At 44.2% G+C, this 19,285-nt stretch overlaps 1 protein-coding gene across 1 annotated transcript in view; it reads right to left on the reverse strand.

Annotated features, from left to right (window-relative positions):
• Nucleotides 1–19,285, reverse strand: part of ttc33 (tetratricopeptide repeat domain 33) — an 88,551-nt gene that overhangs the window by 35,425 nt on the left and 33,841 nt on the right. The window contains exons 3-4 of the mRNA XM_073047987.1: nt 11,001–11,082; nt 3,080–3,211 (exon numbers count right to left, since the gene is read on the reverse strand). Of these exons, the coding sequence (XP_072904088.1) occupies nt 3,080–3,211; nt 11,001–11,082 (214 nt within the window). The remainder of the gene's footprint in view (nt 1–3,079; nt 3,212–11,000; nt 11,083–19,285) is intronic.

The raw sequence follows: 19,285 nt of genomic DNA on the forward strand, positions 1-19,285 counted from the left end.
GAAAGCAGCACATACCTTCTCCTCTCATTGCTGCCATCAAGAAGTAGGTATAGAAGCCTCAGGACACACACCTCCAAGTTCTGAAACAGTTATTACCCCTCAACTATCAGGCTCTTGAACCAGAGGAGATAACTTCACTTACCCCATCACTTAACTGTTTCCACAACCTATTGACTTACTTTCAAGGACTCTTCATCTCATGTTCTCGCTACTTACTGCTTATTTATTATTTATTTTTATTTGCAGTTTGTCATGTTTTGCACACTGGTTGTTTGTCCGTCTTGTCTGAGGTTTTTGATTCTATTGTGCATCTTTGTGAATGCCTGCAAGAAAATGAGCATCAGTGTAATGCTCTAGTTCATATTTTTACTGTTATGCTGTAGGTATTTCATTTTGGCAGTTGTGTAACAGCAGCCTGTTCTGTTTTCATGCTTGTTTGGGTTACCGCTGAAGATAAGAGATAGGAGAATGTATGTCATCCAGTTAGAATAGTCAGATTAAGGTGAGATTTCTCTGGTGAGGGACACTAAGGTTGGACTTGGGCTTTTGTTCAAAAGATGAAGAGACATGACGCTGGGGACACTGGGAGAACCAGTCATAGCATACGAATCAGTGGGAGACCCCTCTGTTCGAGATGGATTGCGAGCGACATTTGGAACATGGTGTGTGCTTACAAGTTGACCGAGAGCACAGTGCAAAAGTGACAAAGAAGTTCAAGATAAGATCCAACTTGTGTACATTTGTCTGTTTAACTAGAATGGTCCATTTTCTTTTTGTTTTGTTTTTTTACTAACCCTTTAGTTAAGATTCATAAATATAATTCCTTTAATTGTACGCAGTATACCATCTGTTATTTCGCACAGTCATAAGCGTAGTTAGTCACCTTCTAACTTGTGCTCCTTCACCTCACCCCACCTTCTTATTCTGGCATCTTCCCCCTTCCTTTCCAGTCCTGATTAAAGGTCTTGGCATGAAACATTGACAATTTATTCCTCTCCATAGTTTCTACCTGACCTGCTGAGCTTCTCCAGCATTTTGTGTGTGTTGATCAGGAGTTCCAGCATCTGCAGAATCTCATGTTCAAACGTGCAGAGTTGTGGACACAGCCCAGTCCCTCACACAAACCATCCTTCCCTCTATGGACTATCTACACCTTGTTGCCTCAGGAAAGCAACCGGCATAATCAAAGACCCCCTCCCATTCCAGACAATCTTTCTTGTCCCCTCTCCTATCAGGCAGAAGATAGGGAAGCCTGAAAGCACATACCACTAGGCTCAGGGACAGCTTTTATCCCGCTGTTATCAGACACTTGAACAGTCCGCTCACACACTGAAAGACGAACTCTTCATCTCCTAATATACCTTGTGGCCCATGCAACTTACCATCTGCCTTCGCTGCACCTTCTCTGTAAGAGTAATGCTAAATCCCCTAGTCAGCTTTTTTTGTACGGCCTCAATGTCTGAACGGTATGCAAAGATTTTTGACTGTATCATGGTTCGCGTGACAATAATAAACCAATACGCTCCAGCTGAAAGGCGCAAAGAGTCTTGAACACGTTTGCCTAGCAACCTCCATCCCCTCTGCAGCAGAGTCTAAGTTGTATTCGTAGTGACAAGCTGGATCATCCATGCATGTAAACCCCGCTTCCAGTGATCTGAGACTGCCTGCTGTCACTGAGGTCAATAGCTGCACTCTTAAATCTTCTCACATGTACACTGAAACATACAACAATATGCATCACTTGCATCAACAACCGCTGCAGTCTGAGGAGAGTGCTGGGATAGCCCACAAAGTGCAGCCAACATAGCATGTCCATAATTCACTGACCCGAACCCACGTCTTTAGAATGTGGGAGGAATCCAGAGGAGAATGTAGAGACAGTGGTGGTAAGTGAACCTCCGTCTGGTCGTTGGTCCTGCACAGTGTTACATTAACCACTGTGCCACCATGCTGTCCCATACCCATACTTCCACTTTACTACCTCTCTCAGTTATTCTCAGCACTACTTCAGAATGCCTGGCAATCTTTGCTGCTTGTTGCTGTCAGTTATACAGTGTACCTCCTAATAATAAAATAGTCACGGATGGTCCCAAGCTTGGCTGAAAAAGGGGCTAGCAAATCCATCCTGTAAAAACCCAGGGCTACAGAAACCTCAACAGAAGCTCCAACGACCTCACCCCTAGGAGAAGAAGGATCTTCGAAGATGGACTACGCTGGGGACAACTTGAAAGACTGGCCCAGGACAGAGGACTTTGGTGAGCTGCTGTTAGCAGCCTATGCCCCAGTGGGGGTGATGGGCTTATGACGATGACACTACTCTGTCAACTGGGCAAGTAAAATATTTCATTGCAAATCCAGAGTGAGAAGGCCTGATGATCGAAAACTAATGTTGGCGAGGCTGGCGGTCAGGGGTCTGAAGGTCAAGTCTGCCAATCTGGGTCAGGGACTGGATGTTGGGAATCCGATGTTTGTGAGACTGATAGTTCAAGCTCAAGGACTGGGGGCCCAGAGGAGGCTTGCCTTGAGGTTGGATGCCTGTCTGAGTGTGTGAGTGTGGGACAGGGGTTTGTTTTTGATGTGTCTTGTTTTGCTCTGCTTCTGTTGCTGCTTGTGTTGTTCTGCTGAACGCTGTGAATGTGTGACACTTGGGCCCCCCCCCAACACATAGTTATTTTATTCTATATATTTATTTAGAGATACAGCACAGAACTGCCCCTTCTGGCTCACCAAGCCCTGCCGCCCATCAACCCCATGATATAACTTTTGCCTAACCACAGAACAATTTATAATGACAACTAACTGGTATGTCTTTGGAGTATGAGAGGAAACTATGCGGACAAGGGCAAGAACGTACAAACTTTCTGACAGAGGACACTGGAAATGAACTCCAAACTTTGATGCCATTAGCTGTAATAGTGTCCTGCTAAACTCTACGCTACTGTGTTGGTTGTTAATGTAAGCAACACATTCCCATGTACATGTGATAAAAAAAATCTGAAACCCGAATCAGAGACTCCATCACCCTGAGCTCCCCACACTGTCAGCTACACACCCACAATCTGAGGTACACAGTCCTTACCAAAGCCACCTCACCGAGGCTGAGTTGGGCCCGGCCCAGGGTCTGCCAAGCTTCCCACCACTGAGGGTTTAGGCGGACAGCCGTCTCTGCTGCCTGCACTGCCTGGAAGACCTCATTCAGGATCATCAGCACCTGGTGGATGGAGAGAAGAACCAGGGTTAGTCCATAGTCTGTGATGGGCAGGTCAGTGCTACGAGCAGGCTGTGGAAGAATGTCATGCTAGGGTTACGCAGCTGGCTCATCAGCACAGAGAAAGGCCTTTAGGCCCAACCAGTCCACGCCAACCACACAGCATCTTCCCTGCAAATCCCAGTTCATTCAAGTTGCCCTTAAGGCCAGAATGTATGGGGTGTCACCTCTGGTAAAAAGGGTTTCGCATGTCCATTGCTCACACACCTTTGGTCCCCACCAGACACTCAACTCTCACGTCTGTGACCAAGTAGCTGTTTGCATGCGATAGTGGCCACACCTCGGTCCACCACTTAGACAGGCAGTCGAAACCAGGTGAGAATAGCCAGCGAGCCTCATACCTCAGTGTAATAGGGACATGGTTGTCCTAGCATGCACAGTCAGCTCTGGTGGACTGGACAGAGAAGATCTACAGTGAGATCCAACAGCCAGGAAAATGGTTCTGTTATGCACCGTGGAGAGTGAAGGGCAGGACAAGGCACAGCAGACATCATGGTCATCCATTGCAACCAAGGAAGCCCTCAGTTTGTGACGACTACTTGTACTTAAACTTCCGAGGTAGAGAGGGAAGAACTTCTCCAAAGCAATGGCTTTTCCACTTTAAAAACTCTCCCAGACAGATCTCCCGTCATCGTCAGACACACCGGACAACCAACATTCAATAGGCTAACAGTTTATTTATCCGAAGGGCTGAGGATTGATGTTTCCACAACAGCCCTTCATCTGGTGCCACCCTAGTGACCTTGATGATTTTCCAACAGGTTTGAACATGGGCCAGAGGCGCAACCTTAGATGGGAATATTGGCTGGCACAGACTAGGTGGGCCAAACTGCCGATTTCCATTAGACATAGCAGCAGAATTAGGCCATTTAGCCCAACGAGCCTGCTCCGCATGCCATCATGACCGATTTATTATCCCTCTCAACATCTTCTCCTACCTTCTCCCTTAAAATGTCAAATTAGTGGTTTCACAGCTGAAAAGGTGACAGACATTACATACAAGAGGGATATGGACACAATCCAGCCTGTGGCAGCAGTTACAATAACCATGTTTGGCATCATAACCCATGCACTCTGTTCAACCATGGACAACTTGATCCTGAATGCCAGCCGCAGCAGCAATCGCTAAATCACAGGAATTATTGAACAAAAAGCAAAAACCTGTGGCACTCTAAAACATCCCAATTTTACTGCGAGAGGGTGCGGTACTGAGGGAGGGTCACACTGTTGAAGGGGTGGTACTGAGGGAGGGGTGGTACCGAGGGAGTGTCACACTGTGGGAGGGGTGGTACTGAGGGAGGGTCACACAGTTGGAGGGGTGGTACTGAGGGAGGGTCACACTGTGGGAGGGTGCGGTACTGAGGGAGGGTCACACTGTTGGAGGGGTGGTACTGAGGGAGGATCACGCTGTTGGAGGGGTGGTACTGAGGGAGGGTCACACTGTGGGAGGGTGGTACTCAGGAAGGATCACGCTGTTGGAGGGGTGGTACTGAGGGAGGGTCACACTGTGGGAGGGGTGTTACTGAGGGAGGGTCACACTGTTAGAGGGGTGGTACTGAGGGAGGGTCACACTGAGGGACGGGTGGTGCTGAGGAAGAGTCACACATGGGGGAGTTGTGGTGGTGGCGGAGAGTCACACCATGGAAGGCTGTTGTATAGAACATTGCTGATGTATTTTGAAACATGAGCTACAACAATTCTTTTGCAGTTTTGTGAAATTTCTCTTGGAAATGCTTGTGTTTCTTTTGGTGATAACATGAGAACAACACAGTAACAAGACATAAAATCAGTCTATAATTTGTACCATCTGTTTTCTCATGAAGATTTCATTAAGAAACCAGGCGCCAAGAGCAGCAACTTCCATCAACACCCGTAATCAATCATGTATGCAATCTGCGTAGCACTGTGCTGTTCCAGACTTCAGGATCACTGTTCTTCAGGATCAGTCAATCCCCTCCCCACTGCTCCTCGAAGCAGTATGGACTGCTCTGGTCCAGCTGCAGGTCGATGGCACTAGGAAGAAACGTGGGCCACCATGAACTAGATGGGTAGAAAGGCCTTGTTCTTGTGCTGTAGTGCTCTTTGACTATGACAATATTTATCTCCTATCCAACATTCTGAAATCAGACAGTCTTTGGTCATTATGAGTGAGATAGATCTGCTGGTCGAGTGACATCACAACTATCTCTCAGTCAACTTCAGTCAGACCAAGCAATAAATTGTGGACTTTAAGAAAGGGAAGTTAGAAGAACTCACACCAGTCCTCATTGATGGTTAGGCAGTGGAAAGGGGGAGCAGCTTCAAGCTTCTGAGCCTCAACATCTACAAAGATCTTTCCTCAGCCCAACACTTCGATGCAATCACAGAAAAAGCACATTAGCAGCTCTGCTTCGGTAGGAGTTTGAGAAGATCTGGTATGTCACTAAAGACTCTTACAACTTTCTGTAGAAGTACAGTGGAAAACATTCTAACTGGTTGCATCACTGCCTTGTATGGAATACCAAACGCACAAGACATAGACTCAGATAGCAAAACCCTCCCTACCATTGAGGAGATCTTCAAGACGCAGTACCTCCAGAAGGCAGCATCCATCTTTAAAGGTCCTCATCATCCAGGACATGCCCTCTTTTTATTACTACCATCAGGGAAGAGGTACAGGAGCCTGAAGATACACACACAATGTTTCAGGAACAGCTTCTTCCCCTCCAGTTTCTGAATGGACAAGGAATTCGTGTACACTACCTCACTATTTTTTTTGTTATTTCATTCTTTTTGTACTACATATTTTAACCAGAAGTGGGGATGTTTTCTGATGATCCCTTTGTAACTCCTCAGCCAATGAAGCTGTACACACCCTAACCCAGACAACACTCAGGCTGGGCTCCTAACTTACATGTAACATTCAAGCCTCAAAAGTGACAGCAATGGCCCTCTCCTGGAGGATCTATCCACCTTCCTTTGATGAACACATGCCAGCAGCTATACTTCATTGGGAATTGAGGAGATTTAGTATGTCATCAAAGATTATTACAAATGTATACATGGCAAGCATTCTGACTGGTTGCATCACTGCCTGGTATCGGCAGAATTGAAAAAAGCTGCAGAAAGTTGCAAACTCGGTCAGCTCCATCATGGGCACGAGCCTCCCCAGCATCAAGGACACCTTCAAGAGGCAGTGCCTCAAGGTGGCAGCATCCATTATATTAAAGACCCTCAAAATCTACGACATGCCCTCTTCTCATTACTACCATCAGTGACCACAACAAATTACAGCGAGTTGAGGACACAGCCCAGTCCTCAGAGAAACTAGCCTCCGCCCCATGGACCCTGTCTATAATTCCCAATACCTCAGGATAGCAACTAACATATTCCAACACCCCTCCCACCTTGCTCGTTCCCTTCTTTGCCCTTCCATAAGACAGAAGGTACAAAAACATGAGAACAAGTACCACCAGGATCAAGGTCACCATTTCAGTAGGTACATCTAATGTTAGAGAAATGTATACAATATACATCCTGAAATTCTTTTTCGTTGCAAACATCCACAAAAACAGAGAAGTGCCCAAAGAATGAATGAGTTAAACTTTAGAACCCCAAAGCCCCCGCCCATTGTTATCAGAACGCTTGATCTCTCAATCTACCTCATCGTAAGCCCTTAAGATCTTCAGACATATGAGCAGAATTAGGCCATTCAGCCCATCAGGTTTGCTCCACCATTCCAGCATTTCACCATTTCTCTCTCAGCCAAATCTCCTGCCTTCTCCCTGTAACCTTTCATGCCACCTCAACCTCAGTCTTGAATGCATCCAATGAACTGGCCTTCACAGCCATCTGTGCACCGAATTCTAGAGAATTTCTATAGAAATCCCTCCTTATTTCTGTTCTAAATGGACACCTCTTTATTCTGAGCCTGCATCCTCTGGTCTTAAGACTCCCCTACTATGGGAAACATCTTCTCCATGTCCACTCTATCTAGGCCTTTCAACATTCAATAAGATCCCCCCCCCCACCTCATTCTTTTGAATTCTAGTGACTACAGGCCCAGAGCCCAACATTCTTCATACGATAAGCCTTTCATTTGCGGAATCATTTTCATGAACCTCATTTGAACCATCTATCATGTCAGCACATCCTTTCTTTAATTAGGGACCCAAAGCTGCTCACAATGCTCCAAGTGAGGCCATACCAGTGCCTTATAAAGTCTCAGCATTACATGCTTGCTTTTATATTCTAGTCTTCTTGAAATGAGTGCTAACATTGCGTTTGCCTTCCTCACCACCGACTCAACCTGCAAGTTAACCTTTAGGGAATCCTGTACAAGGACTCCCAAGTTCCTTTGCACCTCAGATTTTTTAATGTTATCCCCATTTAGAAAACAGTCTACGCTTTTATTCTTCCAACCAAAATTCATGACCATACACTTCCTGACACTGCACTCCATCTTCCATTCTCCAAATGTGAGTTTCTAACCTGGGGTTCATGGACCCCTTGCTTGATGGTATTGGCCCATGATATAAAAACAAGTTGGGAACCCCAGGTTAAGTTCATCTGCAGCCTCCCTGCTTCCCCACCACTATCTGCCCCTCCACCTATTTTCACATTGTTCGCAAACTTGGCCACAAAGCCAACAATTCCATCATCCAAATCATTGACATAGAACGTAAAAAGAATCGGTCCCACACCAACCCTTGTGGACCACCACTAGTCACTGGCAGTGAATCAGAAAAGGTTCTCTTTATTCCCGCTCTTTGCCTCCCGTCAATCAGCCACTGCTTTATCCATGCTAGTATCTTTCCTGCAATACCATGGGTTCGTAGATTGTGTTAAGCTTCATGTGTGGCACCTTGTCAAATGCTTTCTGAAAATCCAAGTACACAACTTGGATTTATTTACAGATACAACGTGGAATAGGCCCTCTGGCCCTGAGGCCTAACTGTGCCCAACTACCCTCACTTAATCACGCAACAATTTACAATGACCAATTATCCTATCCAGTACTTCTTTGGACTCTGGAAGGAAACCAGAACATCTGGAGAAAACCTACACATTCCGCAGGGAGGACATACAGACTCCTTACAGATAACGCAAGGAATGAAATCCAAAATCTTGATCCCGAGCTGTAATAGCGTCACGGCAACTGTTACGCTACCATGACACTCATTTTGTTATTGTTTCTCCCTTGTACCTCGTTAATGCAGTTGTGTGGAATCATCTGTCTGAATGGCATGCCAACAAAAGCTATTAACTGTGTCTTGGTGCAACAATGAAACAATTACCAGATGCTTCCTGACCCACTCAATATTTACAGCATTGTTTTTCTTGGAAGATGAGTTACAGAGCAGGGAAACAGGCCCCTCAGTTCAGATCACTCGTGAAGGAAGCCGCTGGTATCTAGCGCAGGTTGCAACCATCACTCTGGGTGAACCATCTCACCAGAGTTACAGAACATGAATCAGAGCAGAGATACAGGAGCAGAATCGGTCCATTCTGCCAATCGAGTCTTCTCCATCATCCCATCATGACTGATTTATTATCCCTCTCAACTCATTCTCTTGCCTTCTCCCTGTAACCTTTGACACTTTGACTAATCAAGAACTTATCAGCCTCTACTTTCACAGCCATCTGTGGAAATTTATTCCATAGATTCACCACCCTCTGGCTAAAGAGATTTCTCATCTCTGTTTTAAAGAGATGTCCTCTGCCTTACCCATGGCATCCCCTCCATCACCTGGTCAGGAAGCAGAGGTCTCTGCACCCTTCTCCTTTACAGTTTTAGCAATGGTCAGTCATGGGGTCTGAGCTGTTGAAGCCCACAGGTGCAAAGTGATCACGTCAAACATATCGAGCCTCATCATTGCAGTTTGGCACAGCAACTGCTCTGCCCGTGATGGCCAGAAACGGCAGAGTTGTGGTCACACTCAGAACTTCACAGAAACCTACCTCCCCTCCATGGCCTCTGTCTACACTTGTCACTGCCTCAGTAAAGCGGAGACATTCTCTCTTATCCCCTCACCTATGAGAAAGCATCCACAAGGCTCGAGGACAGCTTCTATCCTGTTTCAGACTCTTGAACAATTCACTAATACTATAAGACAGAATCCTGACCTCACAACCCTGTTGTGACCTTGCACTTTATTGTGCTTATCGTGCTTGGACACTTTATTCTGCATTGCTGCTGGTTTACCTTGTTCTACCTCAGTGCACTGTGTAGGAACAGTATGCAGTAAAACAAGGTGTTCACTGTACATGTAACAATTAATAAACCAATATCGACGTCAAGGACCAAGGATATGTTCTGGCATCCCACAAGTGTCGCCATGCTTCGGGCACCCACAAAGCATATGCACTACTCACTAACCCTAACCCGTACACCTTTGGAATGTGGGAGGAAACGCAGTCATGGGGAGAATATACAAACTCCTTACAGACAGTAGTGGGAATTGAACCAGGATCACCGGTGCTGTGGAACATTACACTGACTGCTACACTACCTTTTTCCCTCAATTCACTATGAAATCATCTGTATGGATGGTGTTCAAGACAAAGTTTTTCACTGTACTCTGGCCCGCATTGCCAGCTTTGTGGAACAGAGGAAGCAGTAATTAGCTTGTGGTTAAAAGCTGAATCTAAAGTCAATTAAATTTCTCACAACACTGAGACTGCAGCCATTCACAAAGAAAACAAAACGTTTCCAGTAATCACTGATTGTTTCGGCCTTATTGCCTGCACTAACTTGGCCAAAAGTTTTAAATCACAATCATAATTCTTCTAGTTAGCCTCACTGTTATGTGAGCTCAGATCGTCAGACAGGAATCCACTCCAACTGCAGCAATAAATCAAAGGTGACAAGTCACCCCATTACTGAAGGGGGATCACACTGTGGGAGGGGCGGTACCGAGGGAGGGTCACACTGAAGGAAGGGGTGATGCTGAGGGAGGGTCACACTATGGGAGGAGTGATACCGAGGGAGGGTCTCACTGTGGGAGGGGTGGTACTGAGGGAGGGTCACACTGTGGGAGGAGTGATACCGAGGGAGGGTCTCACTGTGGGAGGGGTGGTACTGAGGGAGGGTCACACTGTGGGAGGAGTGGTATGAGGGAGGGTCTCACTGTGGGAGGAGCGGTATGAGGGAGGGTCTCATTGTGGGAGGAGCGGTATGAGGGAGGGTCTCACTGTGGGAGGAGTGGTATGAGGGAGGGTCACACTGTGGGAGGAGTGGTATGAGGGAGGGTCTCTGTGGGAGGAGTGGTATGAGGGAGGGTCTCACTGTGGGAGGGGTGGTACCGAGGGAGGGCCACACTGTGGGAGGGGTGGTACTGAGGGAGGGTCACACTGTGGGAGGAGTGGTATGAGGGAGGGCCACACTGTGGGAGGGGTGGTACTGAGGGAGGGCCACACTGTGGGAGGAGTGGTATGAGGGAGGGCCACACTGTGGGAGGGGTGGTACTGAGGGAGGGCCACACTGTGGGAGGGGTGGTACTGAGGGAGGGTCACACTGTGGGAGGAGTGGTATGAGGGAGGGTCTCACTGTGGGAGGAGTGGTATGAGGGAGGGTCTCACTGTGGGAGGGGTGGTACCGAGGGAGGGCCACACTGTGGGAGGGGTGGTACTGAGGGAGGGTCACACTGTGGGAGGGGTGGTTCTGAGGGTAGATCACACTGTAATGTGCTGACTTTCCAGAGACATAGTCCCAGTTTCCAATTCAAACCAGGAGTCCAATGTCATGCAGTACCTGTGCCTTCATCTCGTAGAGGGCAGCACAGTCCGGTGTCAGCTGAATAGCTTCATCCCACCGACCAATCGCCTCCCAGTACCTGCAGCAAATAGAAAATCTCACCTTTATTGGGCATGGTGCAGGGATGAGAGAAATTTACACCAAGTCAGTCCAGGACAAACTCTGCAGAAACAGATCTATTATCTATGAATTAGAGCATATGTTGTGAAATTCTTCTTCTTCAGTTTCCCACTCTGCATCCTCCTCCTTCCTTCTCTTCACCTTCCCGGTGCACGTCCCTTTTCCCTTTCTCCTATGCTTCACACTCCTCTATCAGATACTTTCTTCTCCATCCCTTTGAATTGCCTTTGTTACTTACAACCTTCATATACATGAGAAGTAAAAATCTTTACGTCTAAATGTGCAATGTGCAATTTATAGTAATTTGTAATAAATAGTATGTGCAACAGGGTAGTCAATATAACATAGAAATGCAGTTGTGTCAGCACGAGTCTGAAAGCCTGGTGGAAGAAGCTGTCCCAGAGCCTGTTGGTCCTGACTTTTATGCTGCGGTACCGTTTCCTGGATGGTAGCAGTTGGAACAGTTTGTGGTTGGGGTGACTCGGGTCCCCAATGATCCTTCGGGCCCTTTTCACACACCTGTCTTTGTAAATGTCTTGAGTAGTGGGACCTTCACATCTACAGATGTGCTGGGCTGTCCGCACCACTCTCTGCAGAGTTCAGCGATTAAGGGAAGTCCAGTTCCCATACCAGGCAGTGATGCAGCCAGTCAGGATGCTCTCAATTGTGCCCCTGCAGAAAGTTCTTAGGATTTGGGGGCCCACACCGAACTTCCTCAAAATGTCTGAGGTGAAAGAAGCGCTGTTGTGCCTTTTTCACCACACAGAGGTATGTAGAGACCATGTGAGGTCCTCAGATGTTTATGCTGAGGAACTTAAAGCTGTTCACCCTCTCAACCCCAGATCCATTGATGTCAATAGGGGCTAGTCTGTCTCCATTCCTCCTGTAGGCCTTGCCTTACCTGACCTGACCCGCTGAATCCCTCCAACATTTTGTGTGTGGTGAAATTTGTTGGTTTTGCAGTAGAAAAGACATAAAATTACTATCAATTAGTGAAATATAGCAGAGGGTGGTATGACCGTGTTACAGCACCAGCGACCAGGTTCAATTCCTACCGCTGTCTGTAAGGAGTTTGTACATTCTCCCATGACCACATGGGTTTCCTCTGGGTTCTCCAGTTTTCCCCACACATTCCAAAGATGTACTGGTTAGGGTTAGTAAGTTGTGGGCATGTGATGTTGGCATCAGAGGCATGGTTACACTTTCAGGCTGCCCCCAGCACATCCTTGTTCTGTGTTGCTCTTTGATGTGAATGACGTATTTCACTTTACGTCTTGATGTTTCAATGTACATGTTACATGAATATCTGCAGCAGTTCATTCCCCACACATCTATGCACTAATGTATGGGGCATCAGGGAGGGGTAGCACCTCTGGTGGGGGAACATGTCACGTCCTTTTCAAGGCAGTCTGTCCAACTTTGGTCCCCACCCAGCACTCAGCTCTCAACTGTGCTCCCCATAGCTGTTTGCATGCGACAGCAGCCACACTCCGGGCAACGGCTTCAACAAGCCGGCAAAAACAGGTGAGGGTAGCCAATGGGTCTCAAACCCTGGTGAGATAGGGAGATACCTATCCCAGCAGGTGAAGACAGACTCCGGTGGATTGAGCGGACGAGACCAATGGAAGGTCCAATGGTCAGGAAGGCAGACTCTGCAAGCGTCGTGGAACGTGTAGAGCACAACTAGACACAGAAGACATCCTGGTCATCAGCTGCGCCTAGTCCCATCTCCAGCCATCTCGACTCTTGTCTTGTCACTGGATCCAGATGGGAATTGGGACGAGAGAGTGAGGCTGACGCTGCGCAACTCTCCCTCACTTAAACCCAATTAAAGCGCTAGTCTCGACACCATCATTGCAGATGACCTATATCCTTCACTTCCACGAGCTGGAGACATTAAAATATCACACTGGCATCAGCTAAAGCCAGAGTGTTTGTGTTGTGAAACACTGACAGCAGCCTGGGCTCTTGAACTTGTCCAGTGGCAGAAACCACCAGTCTGTTGGTCACTGGCAAGGCAAACAGACCCTGCAGCTTAACTGGTCCATGCTGACCAAGGTGCCTCCCTGAACTACTCCCATTTGCCCATATTTGCCCCATATCCCTCCCAACCTTTCCTATCCATGTACTTGTTGTTAATGTACCTGCTTCAATCACTTCCTCTGGCAGCTCATTCCACACAAGTCATCGGTGTCAGATTATTGCTTAATGACTACATCTCCGCCGTCAGTACTCCATGCAAGTTTATCAAACTCTGGATCCTGGGAGTTAACACCTCCCTCTGAAACTGGATCCTTGACTTTCTGACTAACAGACAATAATCAGTAAGGAGGGGCAGCAACACCTCTGCCATAATTATTCTAAACTCTGGTGCTCCACAAGGTTACGTGCTCAGCCCCCTACTCTGCTCTCCGTACACTCAGATTCCACTCCAACTCCAGCTATAGGTTTGCAGATTTAGCTTGTATCTCAATTTATGATAGTTTGAGTACGGGAAGAAGATAGAGCTTAGTGACATGTTGCCATGACAACTAAACAAAAGACATCAGGATAGGCAACAGTGCACTTGCTCCTGTCTACATCAACAGAGCTTCAGGTTACTCAGTGGCCTGACCTGGTTCAACCCTGTTGGTGTTACAGACCAGAAGGACAGTTACACCACTACTTCCTCAGGAGGCTAAAGAAATTCAGAGTGTTCTCATAGATGCTTACCAATTTTTAACGACACACTGAATGCTCTGTCCATGACCACAAGAAACTGCAGAGTTGTGGACACAGCTCAGCACATCACAGACACCAGCTCCCACCTCCCTAGACCGTCTACACTTATGGTGGCTGCTTAAGCAAGGCAGTGAGAAAACTCTCACCCACTCCGGACATTCACTCTCTTCCCCTCTCCCATCAGGCAGAACCAACAACAGCTTGAAAGTGCATACCACCAAGCTCAAGGACAGCGATCCCACTGTGAAAAACACAAAATGCATCACTTCCGGTAAGATGGCGATTGTTTAGTCGCTCCGAACTTTTGCTCCGTTATTCTTCTTACCTTTGCACTATGTGTCTCCCTTTTTAAACCTTAGTTAGGTATTTTATTAGTTCTCTTCTACCTGCCTGCGAACACATCTATCTTATAATGGCTACCAAAAGTACTAAAACCGGGAAAAAGTAAACTTCTACGGCTTTGCTGGCTGACATTCTCGCTGTTCTGGAACAACATCGACAAGATACTTTAATGGATTTTAGAACTGAATTGAGAACCTCTTTCAACCAGTTGAATGTCAAACTGGATCAGATTAATGCTAGAGTGGATGATCATGCTGAACATTTATCTCGCATTGACGTAACTTCTGAAGATTTAAAACGCCGTGTTCAATATCTTGAAACTCTCTGCTCCAACCTAGAGAAGAAGAATAGTAAACTTTTTTCCAAAATGGTGGATCTTGAAAATCGGAGCAGACGTTGCAATCTACGAATTCTTGGTTTGCCAGAGGCCACCGAAAAGGGCTCTCCCGTTGAATTTTTTTCCAAGTTTCTCTGTGAGATTTTCGGGAAAGGATTTTTTCCGACTCCACCTGAGCTTGAAAGGGCACACAGGATCTATGTTCCTCGAGCAATTCTGGGTTCCCACCCACAGCCGATTATTTTATGCTTTCATCAATACCAGGTGAAAAACCGTTTGATGATGGAGGCACGCCGCAGAGGTACTTTTGCCTTTCAAAATACGGTCATTCGTTTTGTGGAGGATTTTGCCCCCCAGGTTCTGAAGATGCGTGCTGAGTTTAAAGGTGTAATGAAAGTGCTTTTTGATTGCGGATTCAGACCCTCTCTCTGAAACCCAGCCGATCTTTGAATTACGCTTACTACTGGAGATTATAAGTGGTTTAAATCAGTGAAGGAGGCTGAGGCGTTTGTTGGAAGTCTCCCAGCCACCTCGTCTTCTTCGGAACCGGCCTGACCTTCTAAAATGGTTGATAAGTACTTCTCGAAGTAAAACTATTTTTTCCGAACTCAGACTTTACTTGAATAATTCAGTCATTATCTATTGAAACTCTAAGGGCTGTAGTCAATCTCTCCCTGGACTTGGTGCGTTTTTTCTAAATAGGTAATCTAAGTTTAATGTTTCCCTGCGAACTTTTAGATTTTACCTGGGTAATCTATTTTATTTTTGTATAACCTTATCTATAGAGAACTACAATTGTCTTTAACTTGTTTTGGAGGTTTGGAGTTTTTATTGAAGGCCTCCCTGTTGGTTGATTCATAGTTTAAGTTTTGCTTTTTTTTTCTATAAATGGTTGATAAGGACTCTCTTTGAATTTTATAATTTCCCCCTTTTCTCCTTCCTTTTTTTTCTTTTACTCTTTTATAATTTTTCGCGGGTAGGTTAGTTTTAGTTTTCTTCTGATTTTCTTTGTATTAAGTTTTATACTTCTGTTGAAGTTGTTCCTATTTATAATTCTGTTTTCTAGTGCATAAATTAGTTATTATTTGCTATATTATTTATACGGAACTTTTGTTAACGACACAGAACTGGAAGTCATACTTGGGTTAATTTTTTTGGTAGAGCTAGCTGCTTTTTTAGGTAGCCGTCTAATTTTGGGTTGCGAGGGGGGTGGGTTCTCCAGTTCCAACATTACTCACTGTTTCTTTTGTTTTCCTTTGTTATTCAGGACATGTCTCTGTTTTGATTCTACGGATCTATGTCTACATTTTTGCTCCCAGACTGTTATTGTACTGCTTGATTTTTTATATGCCTGCTACCTTCTATGCACTAACAATTGATAATGGTTAATTCACTTAAATTTGTGAGCTGGAATGTAAAGGGATTGAATCATCCTGTTAAAAGAAGGAAGGTCTTCTCGCATATTAAACAACTCAAAGCTGACACTGCTTTCCTTCAAGAAACTCATATTCGTAGTTTTGATAATTCTCGGCTTCTGTCAAAGTGGGCGGGTCAGCATTTTCATTCATCCTTTGCTGCCAAAGCTAGGGGGGTCTCCATCCTTATTAATTCAAATATTCCTTTTGAACTCCATAATAAGATATCTGATACAAATGGCCATTTTATTATTGTTTCTGGTAAATTATACAATACTAAAGTTGTACTAGCAAAACTGTATGCTCCCAATTTCGATGATGTTAATTTTTTTGAACGTTTTTTCTCCTCGCTACCAGATTTAAACTCATACTCTCTTATACTGGGTGGCGATTTCAATTGTTGGTTAGATCCTAATTTGGATCGATCGTCCTCTGTTACTAGACTACTTACTAAATCTGCCTTAGCTATTCACTCTTTTCTCTCTAATTATGATATCTCTGATATATGGCGTTTCTTTCATCCCACTGAGAGAGACTATTTTTTTTTCACATGTTCACCATACTTTTACTAGAATTGACTACTTTTTACTCGATAATCAATTTATTCCATTTGTCTATTCTTGTGACTATCAGAGTATACTGATTTCTGACCATGCCCCAATTACTTTGTCTTTAAACTTTCCTGGTCTCCCTCAGAGGAATAAACACTGGCGTTTTGACTCGACTTTATTATCGGATGATGATTTTCTAAAATTTATTAAGGATCAGATAACCTTTTATTTTAACACCAATACATCATCTGAAATGTCATCCCAGATTGTCTGGGATGCCATGAAAGCATATTTGAGGGGTCAAATAACCTCCTATACAGCAAATCTTAATAGAAAGTCCTGTGCAGATCGATTAGACCTCATTAATCAGATTAAAGAATTGGATCAACTGTATGCTCAAACTAAGAATCCTGAATTATACAAGAAGCGTGTAGAACTTCAAACTAAATTTAATCTTCTGTCTACTCAACCTGTCGAACGCCAACTTCTTGAAAGTAAGAGTCGCTTCTATATTCATGGTGACAAATCTGGTAAATTTCTAGCCAATCAGCTGAGACGTTCCAAAGCCAAACAACATATTACAAAGATCCGGAAGGAGAATGGAGACTTTACATCGGATCACTTAGAAATCAATGACGCATTTAAAAATTTCTATTCTCGACTTTATTCCTCTGAATCTTTGAATGACAATATCTCTGTTGATCACTTTTTAAATAATCTGAATATTCCTTCGCTTTCATCTGATTTCAAAGCCAAACTTAATGCGCCTATTTCATCAGAAGAAATATCTTTTGCAATTTCTGCATTGTCTTCAGGGAAATCTCCTGGACCTGATGGGTTCCCCGTAGAATTTTATAAATCATTCTCTTCACTTCTTTCCCCTCACTTATTCTCAGTATTATCTGACTCATTTAATTACAGTAAATTTCCACCCTCTTTTAATGAGGCATCTATTATTCTTTTATTAAAAAAGGGTAAAGACCCAACAGAGTGTTCCTCGTATAGGCCGATTTCTTTGCTCAATGTTGATGTTAAAATCTTGGCCAAAGTTTTGGCTTATAGATTAGAAACTGTTATCCCCTCTATTATTTCTGATGATCAAACTGGTTTTATTAAAAACCGTCTTCCTTTTTTTAACATTCGGCGTTTATTTAACATTTTATATTCACCTCCAACTGGGACTCCTGAATGTGTTATTTCCCTCGATGCGGAGAAAGCATTTGATCGTATAGAATGGAACTACCTTTTTGCAGTTTTAGAAAAATTTTACTTCGGTCAAAGTTTTATCTCTTGGATCAAATTGCTGTATTTGTGTCCTACTGCCTCTGTTTTGACCAATTTTCAGAAATCCCAGTTATTTAACCTCAAACGTGGCACCCACCAGGGATGCCCTTTAAGTCCCTTTCTCTTTGATTTGGCTATAGAACCTTTGGTGATAGCATTTCGAAATTGTCCTGAATTGACTGGGATTTGGAGAGGGGGTGTTGAGCATAGAGTTTCTCTTTATGCTGATGACTTATTACTTTTTCTTTCAAATCCATCTACATCCTTACCTCCAATGTTTTCACTTCTTGATCAGTTTAGCCAGTTCTCTGGCTATAAACTTAATTTACATAAGAGCGAACTTTTCCCAATTAATAAAGAAGCACAAGAATTAACATTTCGTGATCTCCCTTTTAAAGTAGTTCATAATCAATTTACTAATCTTGGGATTACAGTCACAAGGAAGTTTAAAGATCTCTTTCGTGAAAATTTTGCCAATCTTTCATATACTATAAAGCAGAGTCTGTTACAATGGTCACCTCTATCTATGTCTTTGGTAGGTCGTATCAATGTTGACCTAAACTCCCTAAACTTTTATATTTACTTCAATCAATCCCAATTTTTATTCCTAAATCTTTTTTTGATTCCTTAGACTCTATTATTTTAAATGTCAAATCTGTGGAAGAATAAGCGCTCTAGAATTAATAAAGTTTATCTCCAAAAATCTAAAAAAGAGGGTGGCATGGCTTTACCTAACTTTTGTTTATATTATTGGGCAGCCAATATACGTTGTGCTACCTTTTGGTCTTTTTTCCATGGCCAACCCAAGTGCCCTAATTGGGTGGCAATGGAGTTGAGTTCCACTAAAGATTTATCTATCTCTGCACTTCTTGGCTCTGTACTCCCTAGTAGTTTGTCCAGATTAATTGTTAATCCTCTTGTTAGACACACTTTGCGTATATGGGCTCAGTTTAGGAAGTTTTATGGTTTCCATGGTTTTTCCTTTTCTAGCCCTATCTTACATAATCACCTTTTTTTACCTACTACGTATGATTCAGCATTCCATGATTGGTATAGGAAGGGCATTAGACATTTTGAAGATCTTTTTATTGATAATCGCTTCGCATCTTTTCAACAGCTCTCTGCCAAGTTCAATCTGCCCAATGCTCATTTTTTTAGATATCTCCAAATTAGACACTTTATTAATCCTTTAATTCCTAACTTCCCTGAAATGCCTGAGAAAAATGTTATGGATTTATTTATTTCTATTAATCCACTAGGTAAAGGTTTAATATCATTTATTCGTGATAAATTAGCATCTTTACGGCGTGCCCCTGTGGATAAAATTAGATTGGCTTGGGAGCATGATTTAAATATCTCCTTATCTGATGAGACTTGGGATTCGATTCTCAAATCGGTTAATTCAACCTCTCTTTGTGCTCGCCATTGCCTTTTACAGTTTAAGATTGTTCATAGAGCCCATATGTCTAAATCTAAACTATCTCGATTTTACCCTAACATTAGTCCTCTCTG

Source organism: Hemitrygon akajei, chromosome 6 (genome assembly GCF_048418815.1).
Source record: "Hemitrygon akajei chromosome 6, sHemAka1.3, whole genome shotgun sequence".
In the NCBI taxonomy this organism is placed as follows: Eukaryota; Metazoa; Chordata; class Chondrichthyes; order Myliobatiformes; family Dasyatidae; genus Hemitrygon; species Hemitrygon akajei.